This window comes from Mus caroli, unplaced genomic scaffold, assembly GCF_978045245.1.
Source record: "Mus caroli unplaced genomic scaffold, Mus_caroli_1 scaffold_11, whole genome shotgun sequence".
Lineage (NCBI taxonomy): Eukaryota > Metazoa > Chordata > Mammalia > Rodentia > Muridae > Mus > Mus caroli.
The window spans coordinates 74,255,527-74,270,079 of record NW_028227266.1 but is presented as its reverse complement, the minus strand read 5'-3'; the positions used below and the strand labels follow the sequence as shown (position 1 = coordinate 74,270,079).

Sequence of the window (14,553 nt, the reverse complement as noted above, 5' to 3'; positions counted from 1 at the left end):
TGGCCAGTGGGTCCCTCCCTGCCGTGACCAAGTACCTGACTGAAGCAATTCAAGGAGGGATGGGTCTGTCTGGAGTCACAGTTCAAGAGAACAGTCCTATGTGCCATGCCTTCAGGACAGCAGAAGCCTACAGCAGAGGTTCACTCTGCATCCGCAGGCAGGAATCAGATGGACCCTGGTACTCGGTGCACTCTCCTTTTCATTCAGTCCTAGACCCCAGCCCACAGATTGGAGCTGCCCACAGATTAGAGCTGCCCACAGATTGGAGCTGCCCACAGTTTGGAGCTGCCCACAGTTTGGAGCTGCCCACAGTTTGGAGCTGCCCACAGTTTGGAGCTGCCCACAGATTGGAGCTGCCCACAGTTTGGAGCTGCCCACAGATTGGAGCTGCCCACAGTTTGGAGCTGTCCACAGATGTTAGAGTCTTTCCAATTAACTCAGTCTAGAAACTCCCTCATGCCTGGAGATTTGTCTTTTCTAGATCCTGCCAAGTTGATGATATTAACTATCACCATTAGGAAGATGCTCAACTACTAAAGTGAGCTCAGGGGAGTTCTGTGTGGTAAAGGCAGGATTCCTTCCTTTTCGTACTAGTTTAGCCCCATCAAATAACAGGAAACAGCTCAATGACGTGTGTCTTAATGCCAGCGTTGCATCTTCTGTTTAGTCTGCCCGCCTTACACGTAAGGCAGTAGCTCAGTCGTCTTTCGTTTTCTTCTGATTTCAAGGGAGAGTCTTTATCCCCAAGGAAAAGCCTGTAGAAACTCGTAAAGAAGAGAAAGTGACCCTGGACCCAGAACTGGAGGAAGCCTTGGCCAGCGCCTCAGATACTGAACTCTACGACCTTGCAGGTCAGTTCTCAGGGCTGGCCCATGACCCCTATGAGATCCCCAGGCATGTACTCTCTGACCTGGTGCAAACCTATGAGCTGCTGGTAGCTATTGAGTACTGCGTGCCCAGGGTAACAGCAGCCCTATCGTACCTATCAGACTGGAGCCTATGGTTGAGCAAGCCATGTTTTAGCCCATTCTCCTGTTCAGATGATTCCCATCCTACAAGACTCCTGTGCAAAACTGAAGAGAGCTGATGGGAAATGTTATTGAGAACTTAAAAGGAGTAAATTGCAAGCTAGGTGTGGTAACTCATTCCTGAAATGGTAGGACTAGCACTCTAAAGGCTGAGGCAGGAGGATTATTGTGAGTTGGAGCCCAGCCGGGGCTACAGAATTGAGACTTTGTCTCAAAAAAGAAAACAGAATTCGAAATTAAAAAATGAATGAAGTGATATCCCCATATGCTTTCCGAGAGCTTCCACGTTAAAACACACTTCTGGGTGTCACACATTTATGGTCACATTTCTTTTTGTTTGTTAGTTGGTTTTTGTTTTTTGAGGCCAGCTTTCTCTGGGTAGCCCTGGCTGTCCTAGAACTCACTCTGTAGACCATGCTAGCCTTAAACGCTGCCACATGAGAGCTGGGGTTAAAGGCGTGCACCACCACTGCCTGGCTTCCAAGGTCACATTTCCTTGGAGTGCTTGGTCTCCCTTACAGTTGCCATTACAAGCTGATTTGAGCCAGGAGGTCAGCTTGCCTTCGAGTTTCCTTAACAAACTGAAACATGACAGTGACAACAGGACTGGATTAGTTGCTTTTCTGCTGCTGTGACAAAACACCATGACAGAGGTGACTTAGAAACGAAAGTGTTTCATTGAACCTATGGTTTCAGGGGGTTAGAGTCCATGGTGGTGAAGCAAAGACATGGCAATGGGAACCGCTGAGTACTTGCATCTTGATCCAAAAGCAGGAGGCAGAGAGAACACACACTGGGAATGAGTCTTTTAAAACTACAAAGCCTACCCCAGTGACACACCTCCTCTGACAAGGCCACACCACCTAGTCCTTCCCAAACAGTTCCACCAGCTCAGGACCAAGTATTCAAACGTACGAATCAGTGATGACCATTATCATCCAAACTACAATGTAGTTATAAAAGTTCAAATAATCCAAAAGAAGTGAAAGGCAAGCTTTTCCCCTAAATTAAGTCCTTTCTCATTAGGAAAAAAAAAGTCTGTGATGTGGATGGGTGAGCAGTATAGACAGCTTTAGAGTAGCTTTCTACATGGCAAGACCCTGACTTAAAAACCTAGAACAAGAGTTGGCGTGGTAGTTGGTGGTCTTAATCCCCCAAGGAGGGAGGAAGCTCGGGCGTCCTGGCTGACTTCAGGATGTATGTGAAGTAAGTTCAGAGGACGGCTTTATGGAGCTGGCTCCCTCCTTCACCCTTTAGACGGGTTCTGAGGATCGAACTCAGACCATCCATCTTGCATTGTGGAGTGGCAAGTGCCTTTTCTGGCTGAGCCCCAAGCCCCGCCTGCCTCCACCCCACCCCCCAGCACTGGGATCACAGATGTTCACCTCCACACCCAACGTGCATCTGTTTCTTGCTTAAGTCCTGGGATTCTAACCCAGGCCCTTGAGCTTCCTAGGGAAGTAGTTTATCAATATTTAGCTGCTTCCCAGCCCCAGAACTCTGATTCTTATTCCCCTGGAAGATGTACATAGCATCTATCTCCTTGTGGGAATACCTGCCCTGCTTTATTCAGATATGTCTGCCATTTCCATACATCTTCATCCGTCTCTGATGATATCTGTCAGAGGTCTCTGTAGCATCTGACTCAGCTCATGAGGACGGCGTTTCACAGTAACTGGGCATCATGGCCCTGTGGTTACTATGGAGAGATCCCTCCATGGTTACTGCTTTTCCCATGGGTTGTCTCACAGGTTTTACTGGAATTGCCCAAAGGAGGAATGCAGGGTGGGACTTTGATTCCCAGAAAACACCTGAGAAAGGAGAATGAAGAAAAAGCAATTATTCTGGAGATACTTGACCCTGGGATCCATGTAATAAATCCAGGGAGATAAAACAAATAGAACTGCCTTTGTTCTCCTTACTCGGCTGAACAGACACTCCCTAAGGACTCAGTGGAAAGCCTTCAGTGGGGATGAAAACCAAGCAGCTTCCTCTCTAGGGTGGATCTTTCTAGATGACTAGGAATAACCTGTAAGCAGAAAGGCTCACAGCAACTGAGGGAGCCCTGAGGAGCATTGTCTGTGCTGGTATGGAAGGTAGTGAGCAGAAAGACAAGCAATTCAAAGGTGCCACAGTCGCCCTTCTTTTTCTCCTTTCTTCCCATCGTGCGGTAGTGCCAGGCACATTCAGAGCAAGGCTTCCTCCCCCTTAGTGAATGCTCTGAGGAAACACGCTCACAGAAAGCCCTGCCTATGCTTCACTGGAGCCACTAATCAAGTTCACAGTCGGTTGGGATTAACGAGGAGGCAGAGTCCGTGGGCATTCAATGGCTTCACAAATCATACAGTTAGGATGTGGAGGTCAGGGTTCAAACTCAATGTGCTCCACATTTCCCCTCCTTCACTCCATGATTATTGTTGTTATTCTGTTTCCAGTGCAAGGAGTTGAACCCACGGCTTTAGGCATGCTAGACAGGCACTCTACCACTTTGCTATAGCCCCAGAGCCTCACTGTGGTAGTACACTGACGAGGTTGGCCTTGAACTCTCGAACTGTCAGTATAGCCCCAAACTGGCCTCTTGGAATCTTTTTGCTTCTCAAGTACAAGTCACACACCTACCTCTAACTCCTGTTCCTTTTTTCTCCATGTAGCCGTGTAGCCATGCAGCCTTGGCTGACCTGGAACTCACTCTGTAGACCAGGCTGGCCTCGAACTCAAAGATTCACCTGCCTCTGCCTCCTAAATGCTGGAATTAAAGGTGTGAACCACCACTGCCTGGACTAACTCCTGTTCTTACAGGCTTAACCACTGACCCGTCTTTGCTGGTTGCCTCCCTTCTAAAATGTAGCTTACAGTAGATCCAATCAGGCTCTTAGGGGCCTGTGCCTCTCACCTGTAATTTTATGATCAGGGAAATCTGTTTCAACCTACGCAGGACCACCCATAGTGTTGCTTCCGGCATGTGTGCCTCTTGGTGCTGGTCCCATGTAACATCGGGCACTAAGACCTTGATATACTCAGCCGGCCTTTTGTGCCTGATAGCCCTTCTCTTCTTTCCCAAAGGGAAAGAAAGGACAACTCCTTTTTCTACTGAAAAAGGATCACAATCTTTCTTACCTCTGAGGAGGAAAAAACAACACAATAATCTATCACATTAGATCTTTAAAATTTGTAGACTCCATAAGACTTTCTGGTACAGTGTTAATCTTAACACTCAGGAGGCAGAAGGAAGCAGGAGGATTACTGTAGGTCTAAGGCCAGCCTGGTCTACATGATGAGAGCTCCAGGCTAGACAGAGTTACATAGTGAGACTTTAAACAAAACAAAATCCTTAGATTGAATTCCACCTTTTTAAAATTTTACAAATAAGAAAAGTAAGCAGAGGTGGGTATGGTGGCGCCTACTCATAGTCACAGCATTTGGGAGCAGAGGCAGGAGGATCACACTGAGTTTGAGGTCAGCCTAGCCTACGAGTGAGTTCCAGACTATCCAGTAATAAGGCGAGACCCTGAAACAGAATAACAGCAACAAAACAAACCAAGAGCTGAATGTTGAGTCTACTTAACTAGGGCACTGTTCTAGCTTCATTTCTTTTGCTATGATAAGACACCATGAACAATAGCAATTCAGGGGAGGGAAGGGTTTATTCAGCTTACGCTGCCACATCACAGCCACAGCCAACAGCAGAGAGAGAGAAACACACAGATGCTGCTGCTTCTGTGCAGCTGGTTTCCTTCACACTTGCGCACTTCAGGGCCCAGTGCATGAAGTGGTGCCGCTCAAAATGGGCTGCATCTTTCTGCATCGATACTAATCAACACACACACATCACAGACACATGCCTGCCACACAGACATAACACACACACACACACACTCACACAGTGTAATCTAGAGAATTCCTCATTAAGACTCTTTCCAGGTGAGCCTAGCTTAGTTAAGACTAACCAGCACAAGGACCTAGCAGTGTTTCAGTGGTTAGAAGATATGGCTGCACAGTTGTTTCTTAGCTCCTAATGATGCTGCCCATTCAACCACACAGAGGCCTGTAAAGCTACCGACAGTCTTGGGAGGATTTTTAGCATAAGTTATTGAATGCTGTGCATATATACCACACACTTCGGCTGGAAAGGGGACCTGGACAGACTTATTTATTTATTTATTTATTTATTTATTTATTTATTTATTTTTAGCTTCTTTTTTTTTAAGAATTGTTCTTCTATTTGCAAACTCACAGTGTAGCCATCCTAATTCTTCAAAACTTCCTGCTGGTTATTGTTACCTGTGGTGTCTTTCAGCTGTCCTCGGAGTCCACAATTTGCTCAACAATCCGAAGTTTGATGAAGAGACAACCAACGGTGAAGGTCGAAAGGGGCCTGTGAGGAGTAAGTTGATGAGGGGTCTGGGAGCATGGGAAGTGCCAAGGCCGGGCTGGTGCATGTTCAGCCAGGCACAGTGCCTAGCATCAGCTTCTCCTAGTGTGGTTGCTCAGAACACGCAGAACCACAGAACACACATTTGTGGCAGGTCTTCTAGTGGGAAAAAAAAAAGTATTCCTGATAAGTTTGTGCAGTCAGCTCAAATGCAAATAAAGTTTTCTGTTCCAAAGGATATTTTATCAATGAGGGAAGCTTGGCTCCATTCCCTTTTGTACCCCAGTGTCTTTTTGTCTTGATTATGGACGCTGGTCATTGGACTCTACATACCTACTTCCCCCAGAAAGCCGGGCATGGACAGGCTGCAGCCTCCTGTCTTCTTCATCAAGCAATCGCTAAATACCTCCTGGATGTCAGGAATATTCTGGGCATATGTAGAAAGATCTTTTCCAAAAGAACTTATTCAGAGTAACCAGTTGGTCTTTGTTTGCACTGTGAGATCTAAGTGGACACAGATCCTGGCTTCTGGATAAACCATTTATTATTCTCTCTCATGGAGACTTCAGAGATACTACTCCATCTCGGTAGCTTCCTATTTACGTGGTTAGTTGTTAAGAAGAGAGCTTGCTACTTAGCTTAGGATGGCCCCAAACTCCTGTCTCCCAGAATCCTCCTCTCTCAGCTTCTTGAGTGCTGAGATTTTAAGTGTATTGCTGATGTGTAAGGGCTCTCTGTACATTAGAATATTAATCCTTTGTATGTTGCATGCACTCCATATATTTTCTGGTAAATTAGTGTGTGTAGTTTTATTGTTGCTATTTGGGTTTTGTTTGTTTTGAGACAGGCCTGAAATCCATTGTGTAGCCCAGGTTGGCCTCAAACTCATGATCCTCCTGACTCGGTCTTCTAGATCCTGGTAGTGCAGGCATATACTGCTATATCTAGCTTAAGTTATGTATTTCTTTACTTGTTTATTTATGTATATTATGGAAGTGGGGTTTTTTTTTCACATGTATATATGTTTACCACGTGCATATCCGATATCCAAAGAAACCAGAAGAGAGTTTCAGATCCCTGGAACTGGACTGATTAATGTTTGTAAGATACCACGAGGGTCTCTACAAAATATAGCAAGTGTTCTTAACTGCTGAGCTATGTTCCAGCCCCCTAGTAATTGTTTCTAAGGTGCCTTTCATTCTTCTTTTCCATTCCTTGGTCTTTCCATACCTTTATCAAAGCTAGAGATGCAAAATGGAAATTGGAGGAGGGCCACGATCAGGAAGCCAGAGCGATATTAATATTTGGGAGCTGGGGATAGAAGCATAGATCAGTACTAGAACAAATGCTTTGAGCGGGTCCTGAGTTTAAGTGTTAGCATCACATAACATTTTAAAAAAGGATTTAGGAAATGAAGAGGCTCATCGTGGTGGCCATCTTTGCAGCTCAGAGCCTATGGTCTGGTGCTGATAGTGTGGGAAAGTCCAACCGGTACAACTGTAACTGCCAGTGGATGAGAAGCCTCATAGTGGCTGAAAAGCATCTGCCTTCCAGACTGATTCAGAGCGGCACCACTGTGGTTCATATTGGAACCAGTGTTGGACTCTACATGAAAGAATGGTGCTTTCCAGGGAAGCCAGCTCTAGTTTGATAGAGGACCTCTTGCACTTTCTTTTATAAACTAAAACTTGTGTTTTAGATGTCGTGAAAGGTGAAAAGGCCAAGCCAGTATTTGAGGAGCCACCGAACCCCACAAATGTGGAAGCAAGCCTGCAGCAGATGAAGGCCAACGACCCCAGCCTGCAGGAGGTCAACCTCAACAACATTAAGGTTTGTCCCTTCCAGAGCTGGACATCACTGACTGCCTGCTTTTACAGTGGCTTGTGGTCCTTTCAAGTCACTGATTTCAGACAGACTAATCCAGTCAAAAGAAATGGGTGTATAAGAAGCGTGATTTCTAGAAGTTTTTGAAATGATTCATAGAACTCAGGCCAAACAAATCAACTTTCCTTCTCTGTGTGTGTGTGTGTGTGTGTGTGTGTGTGTGTGTGTGTGTGTGTGTGTGTTATAGCACTCTACCTCCTAGCTGTATCCCCAGCCCCCTCACACAGTTTCAAGTGTCAGAATGTCAGAGTAACTTAGAGGGTAGTTGGCACAGGCTCTCAAGTGAAAAGCTGCCAATCAAGGCTAAGGTATCCAAAGATGGCAGCCCCGTGCATCTGTGAGCAAGAGACCTCACTTTCCCACCACATGGGTCACTCTTCGGGGCTGTTTGAGTGTTCTCACACAACCACATCTGGCTTTCCCCAAAGATAGTGACCCCGGAGTGAAAACAGTCAAGAAGCCAAAGGCTCAGTGGTTAGAAGTAATTGCTTTTCTTGCAAAGTACCCAAGTTCAGTTCCCTGCACCCATATCAAGTGCCTCACAACCAGATCCAGATCCAGGGGACCCAACACTTCTGGCCTCTCAGGGCACCCATACTACATGTGTGCCCCTCAACAACACACACAGTTATTTTCCACGACCTGGTGTCTGAAGTCAAGACTGTCATTCCCACTTTGTTCTTTTTAATGATAAGTCTTGCTGTTGCCACTCTAGTTAGCAGTCGGAGCCTAAAATAAGGTAGACTGAAGTCTCACACAGTAGGCAACTTTATTCGGAGCATCCGACAGTTTATACTCTGAGGGTTAAGAAGAGTCACCTGAGTGACGTATAGAGTCACAAGGACAAGAAGCATGTGGCAAAGACACATTTGTTTCTATAGAAGCCTACACATAAATAACAATAGCCAGTCATAATGAATGATGTGAAGTAGACTCACCCCTAGCCAGTACACCTGGGAGAGGCACGGAAACACATTGAAAGAACAACCCATGCTATGAAGGACCAGAGATTGCAAGACTCTTGTCTTGTTTACTTGGAGCTTTCTCCCAGGGTCTCACAAACCTCACACAGCTTTGCTCATGGACCAACCTTCTGACATGGAGCTGTTGAAGGAAGAGAAGCAGACAAGAGGAGCGTGAACACATATGGATTGCCTGGGGCCTCCTTTATTCATTCTCTTTAGTTGGCTGGTTGATGACTTGGTTGGCTAGTTTGAGACAAGGTTTCACTGTGTTGCCAAGACTGGCTTTTAAACTCTTCAGACTCAATATGTCAACAGGGCTGATTTCAAATTCTCCATCCTCCAGCCTCTACCTCCTACAGATTAGGTATAGGTTTGTTTGGTTGGCTCCTATTGACCACATCCCTAGCATTTCATATTATCTCTAGTGAGTTGTTCTTTCTTTTTATTTATTCTCCTCTCAAACAGTACATCCTGACTGCAGGCTCCCTTCCCTTTGCTCCTCCCAGATCTACTGCTTTTCTATTTCCCTTCAGAAAAGAGCGCTCCTCCAGGGTTATCAACTGAACCCGACATAACAAGATGCACACCAAGACTAGGCACAACACTCATGTCAAGGCTGGATGAGGCAACCCAGGAGGAGGGAAAGGGTCCAGCAAGCAGGCAAAAAGAGCCAGAGAGACCCCCCCTCAACTGTTAGGAATCTCACAAAAATCTCAAGCTAAACAACCACAGCATATATGCAGAGGGCCTGACGCAGATTCTCATGCAGCCCTGCTTAGTTGATTCTGTAGGCCGTGTTCTCCTGGTGCCATGGACCCCTCTGGCTCCTACAGTCTTTCCTCTCTTTCCTTGGGGTCTCCCAAGCTCTGCCTAATGTTTGGCTGTGGGTCCCTGTATCTGCATCTGCCCCCATCAGCTGCCAGAGAAAGCCTCTTGTCTCTCTGATAAAGGTTGAGCTGTGATCTGTGAGTACAACAGAATATCATTAGAAATCATTTCACTGGCTTTTTATTTTTCTTGCCAGTCATGTTTGGTTCTACCCTAGATCTGGGCCATCCAGCTTCCAGTTCGTGGCTATCCAGGCAGTTTTGAGCACAGGCTCCCTCACCTGGTGTGGGCCTCAAGTTAAACCAGCCATTAGTTGGCCACTCCCACAAGCTCTGAGCCACCATTGCCCCAGCACATCTTTCAGGCAGGACAGGTTGTAACAGGTCGAAGGTTTGTGGCTGAATTGGTGTCCCAATCTCACCACTGCAAGCCTTGCCTAGTTACAGATGGCTGGTTCAGGCTCGGTATCCTCCATTACTGTGAGTCCTTGCTAGGGTCACTATCTTAGTTAGGGTTTTACTGCTGTGAACCATGACCAAGGCAACTCTTAGAAAAACACATTTAGTTGGGGCTGGCTTACAGGTTCAGAGGTTCAGTCCATTATCATCAAGGGGGGAACATGGCAGCATCCAGGCAGGCATGGTGCAGGAGGAGCTGAGAATTCTACATCTTCATCTGAAGTCTGCTAACAGAATACTGGCTTCCAGGCAGCTAAGATGAGGGTCTTAAAGCCCATTCCCAGTGGCACACCTACTCCAGCAAGGCCACACCTACTCCAACAAGGCCACACCGTCTAATAGTGCCACTCCCTGAGCCAAGCATATACAAGCCATCACCGTCACCCTCATAGGTTCTAGGAAGTTTCCACTGTAACAGTTTCCACTGTTAACAATTTCCACATTACCCCCAGTTCCAGTTATCTCTCCCCTTACTCTTTCTCTCCATCCCTCACCCCGACCTGAACCCTCCTGTTTTTAACTATGTATATAGGTGTCGTATGTGAGTACATGCGCATGAGTGAAGTTGCCTGGGGAGGTCAAGGACCATAGTGGATCCTGGAGCTGGAATTACAGGCAGTTGTGAGCTACCCAGCTTGGATGCTGGTAACTGAACTCAGGTCCTCTGCAAGAGTCACAAAGTACTGTTCACTGAGGAGCCATCTCTCCAGCCCCGATTATATGATTTTTATTGAGTGTGCATTCTGTGTTACATCATTGGCTGCTGGAAATTCATGATCTCACTTGCTCATCAGTGAGAATTGAGGAGATTCAGTTGCTGTGGTCAATCAGCTTAGCCATCGTGCAGCCAGGCTCATGCCCAGTGCTGTCCTTGGCTGCTTGCTGCTTACCTCTACAGTGACAGGTGATTTGTGTATGTGATTTGTAAGAAAGAGTCCGCATATATACCCAAGCCTGGAAGACACTCATAAGATACAATTAACAAATCTAAACATAAAAAGAAAGGAATACAAACACGTGTATTAGCTCATACCTTGAGTCCAAAGGACCCGCTCCCAGCATGGCACTTCCATGCGGCCGTGTGCAAGAGACCTCGCTTTGTAGAGGTGGAAGCAGGGGATCACTGTGAGTTCAAGGGAGCTTTGGCAACCTGGTGAAATTGAGGCCAGATTGAAGCCGGCCTGGGTTCCAGGAGACCCAGTTAAGATCCATCCAGTGTTCGCTGAGGATGTTATAGTAAGAGACAAACACTGACCACATGTTGGCAGCATAGGTGGTTAGCCCCGAGTGGTGATGGAATTGTAGGAAAGGAAAAATGTGAAGCTGCCTAGGAGAACTCATAAACCAAAGAGGAAATAATTCAGGCGGCTCTTCAGAGGTGGAGAAGAAGGCAACAGGTATTTTCGGGCCAAGGAGAAAAGCATATCCGAAGGGTATGTGTGTGAGAGACGATGATTGTTAGCCTGCCCTAGGATATAGGACAGAGGGGGGAAAAGGAAAATCTTTTGAGTTACATTCCCTTATTGGGCACTAGGAGGCGCTGTTCTCTCAGAATAGCTTAGTTATCACACATGGACTAAAATAATTTTTTTTTTTTTAAAGAAGATGTGTAATCAGCCATCTAAATACAGGTGATAGTCGAAAGTTGCAGGGGGCTTGCTGATGGTGGAGCTCAGTAGCAGAGCGCGTGCTTAGGACATTGAGACCTTGGGTCCAATCAAAACTGAAAACAACTGAGGGTGAGTGGGAGCGCAGTGTGAATGGTTTCTAACTAACCCTGTTTTCTGTGCTTAGAACATTCCAATTCCAACCCTGAAGGAATTTGCAAAGTCTCTGGAGACCAACACCCATGTGAAGAAGTTCAGCCTGGCTGCAACCCGCAGCAATGACCCTGTGGCCCTTGTAAGTGAGACTTGAAACACGATATGACATCATTTAATTCCCTGGCAACTCTTTATTTTTAGTTTTTTCCTTATTGTTTAAGATTAGCTTTCTGTTGTTTTGAGATAGGGGTCTTGCTGTATAGCCTGCATTTTGAACTCACCATGGATCTTGGACTAATCTTGAATTCCCAGTAATCCTCTTGCCTCAGCTTGCCTAGTGCTGAAATTTCAGGCATGAAATCACCATTCCTCGGTCATTTATTTTATCAATTGAAAGTCTTAGATCTGGTCAACTTAATCTAACAAATTTACGGTCCTGAGGCACAGGCTAAGAACCTACACTGCAGACGCATTGGTTTAAGTGGATTCTTGTCAGCGCTGTACTTTCCAAACAAGACAGGCGTCTTGGCATTTAACTAAATAAATATTTAGAGTTTCTTCTGTGTTGAGAAAAACCATTCTGCAACTTTCCCTCCTACAGTAACTTTCTGTAACGGTCATTAGATATTATGATGCCTCCCCCAAGCTTACTTGAACTTGGCACATATAAAAACGTCAGAGTGTGTTTTATCTTAATCTATATGTGCATTAATAAGCCGAGCATACTTTAAACAACCAAAAATAGTGAAGCATTCCATTTGACATTCAGTTAATTCGAGTATGGAAAGAAAAATAATAACCAAACCGTTGTCCTTTTATGCATTGGGGGTAATCTATCCAAACCAGGAAGCTACTTAGCCTAAGTAAATACTGTCACCACCGTAGCCATCACCGCTTCCTCTTGTCTGCTTCGCTTATTTATATTATATTTATTATAAGCCACTCTTCTAGGGACTCGGTGACTACAGTTCTGAGCGCCAAGCTTTGAATGCTTACCTCACCCAGTCATCCCTTAGTGCTCCAAACATGTGCTGTTGTTAGTTCCCGCAATAACATAGGAGGTTAGATTATCCCAGGCGTGGCAAGTAATGACAGAGCCAAGAATCACCACCAGGTCTTTCTGGTTCCATTACACTTAATTTACACACACAGCCCCCCTGTTGTTGATAGGGTCTCCTGGGAATCAACCTGAGAGTTTACAACACCAGCCACTGGCTCTCAAACTAGAAAAACAAAGGTCCTGACACAGTGTTTCGATTTAAAGTAACAGTCTTGGGCTGGAGAGATAGTTTGGCGGTTAAGAGTGCTTGCAGCTTTTCCAGAGGACCTGAGATGATTCAAAGGACCCACTTCAGACAACTCGCAATTGCTTATAACTCCGGCTCCAGGGAATCTGATGCTCTCTTCCGGCATCCTTGGTACCTCGTCCTTGTATGAGGTCACATACATGAAGCACAGATATACTTTCAGGCAAAACACCCATATGCATAAAATAAAAATAAAGTCTAAAAAATAAAAGTGTATGTAGATATGTCTTGGGCGTGTAGATATAACTTAGAACTGTAATGAGGTATTCTACATTCTTTTATTCATATTCCATCTTTGAAACCTGTGGGGTGTTTTATATTTATAGATCATCAGTTCAAAGTACCTGGTTTTCTTCCTTTTTTTTTTTTTTAAGAATTACTTATTTATTTTATGTATGTGAGTACGCTGTCTCTGTCTTCAGACACCCCAGAAGAGGGCATCGGATTCCATTACAGATGGTTGTGAGCCACCATGTGGTTTCTGGGAATTGAACTCAGGACCTCTAGAAGAGCAGTCAGTGCTCTTAACTACTCTCCAACCCACTAGCTGGAGCCATCTCTCCAACCCACTAGCTGGTTTACTAAGGCTTAGTAGCTACATTTCTTGTGGCTACCATGTATGTTGGGTTCTGTTTATTAGATTTAAAAGAATTGTTTTAATTTTTAATTTAAGTGTGTGTGTGTGTGTGTGTGTGTGTGTGTGTGTGTGAGTTCAGCATCCTTGAAGCCCAGAAGAGGGTATGTGGACTCCTGGAGCTGGAGTTAAAGGTGGTTGTGAGCTACCTGAGGTGGGTGCTGGGAGTTGAACTTGGCTCTTCTCCAGTAACAGCATGTGCTCTGAACTGCTGAGCCATCTTTCTAGCCCCAGGAGATTACAGTTTTGAGTACAGAAAGCAAATCTTGAGACATGTATTTCTACTCTAATCATTTCTATAGCATGGAGGGAACCACCTCTGTGTTTTTCTGACACTACTATCCCAGCACATGGAATAGATGCTCAGATATTTGCTGAACCGAAGTGAACTTGGGTGTAATAACTCCAAGTTGTGTTTGGCTGCATGGGCTCCATTTCGTTCCGTTTGAGAAAAAGTGTTTTCTCTTCTGAAGTTTAAGATAAAGCGGCACGATCTTGCCTGACTGCCAGGAGGTTGTGCAAGTTTTTATAAGGAACTAATTGCTCTGAAGTTTCTTTATTCTGGGACGGAAAGTTAAGGCCAAAGCTTGGTGTGTCCAATAAGGAAAGGCTTGCTGTACTCCCATCCCATGCTCTGATTAACATGGGTGCATTTAATTTTAAGATCAAGTGTTAAACAGAGCATGGTGGCCTATGTCTCTAATCCCATCACTTGGGAAACAGAGGCAGGGGAATATCTGAGTTCAAGGCCAGCCTAGTCTACAGATAGTTCCAGCATAGCCAGGGCTACACAGAGAATCTTTGTCTCAAAACTAACAGACAGCAATGAAGAACAACTATTGAATAAATGTACCTTGAATTGCATCGTGTGCCATTCCATCAGCCTATGTCCCTGTGCTTTCGGTTCTAACACCTGTCAACACACAGGATTTTCATTCTGCCCCAGTGATTCTCAGCTCGGGAGCACTTTTCCTCCCAGGGCTCCCTGGCAGTGGCTGGAGATGTTTGGAGTTATGATGAGGAGGTGTGTTACTGGTATTTGTAAGGTCTCAGAATCCTGAGAGGCTGCTCACAGGACACCCACGGCAAAGAAGTCACCAGGCCCAGATCTTAGCCATGAAGAGGTTGAGAAACCTGCCTAGTCTCCTGTGGAATTCCTTCTCTTCCTTCTTCCTGTCTTAACTGCCATGAAGATAAATTAAGATAGTTTAGGGCTACTCCCTAGAAGCAATCAGTATTAGCAATTTGTTTTTCATTCTCCCACTTATTGTCTTTATGACTTTAATTAAAGTGGCTGCCAATCTCAACTATTCA

The 14,553-nt window shown here is 45.4% G+C and overlaps 1 protein-coding gene across 4 annotated transcripts in view; it reads left to right on the top strand.

Annotated features, from left to right (window-relative positions):
• Positions 1 to 14,553, top strand: part of Tmod2 (tropomodulin 2) — a 46,418-nt gene that overhangs the window by 18,457 nt on the left and 13,408 nt on the right. For all 4 annotated transcript variants that reach the window (XM_021172055.3, XM_085844797.1, XM_085844796.1 and 1 more), the window contains exons 4-7: positions 729 to 851; positions 5,326 to 5,412; positions 7,100 to 7,230; positions 11,330 to 11,437. In XM_021172055.3, coding sequence (XP_021027714.1) covers positions 729 to 851; positions 5,326 to 5,412; positions 7,100 to 7,230; positions 11,330 to 11,437 — 449 coding nt within the window. The remainder of the gene's footprint in view (positions 1 to 728; positions 852 to 5,325; positions 5,413 to 7,099; positions 7,231 to 11,329; positions 11,438 to 14,553) is intronic.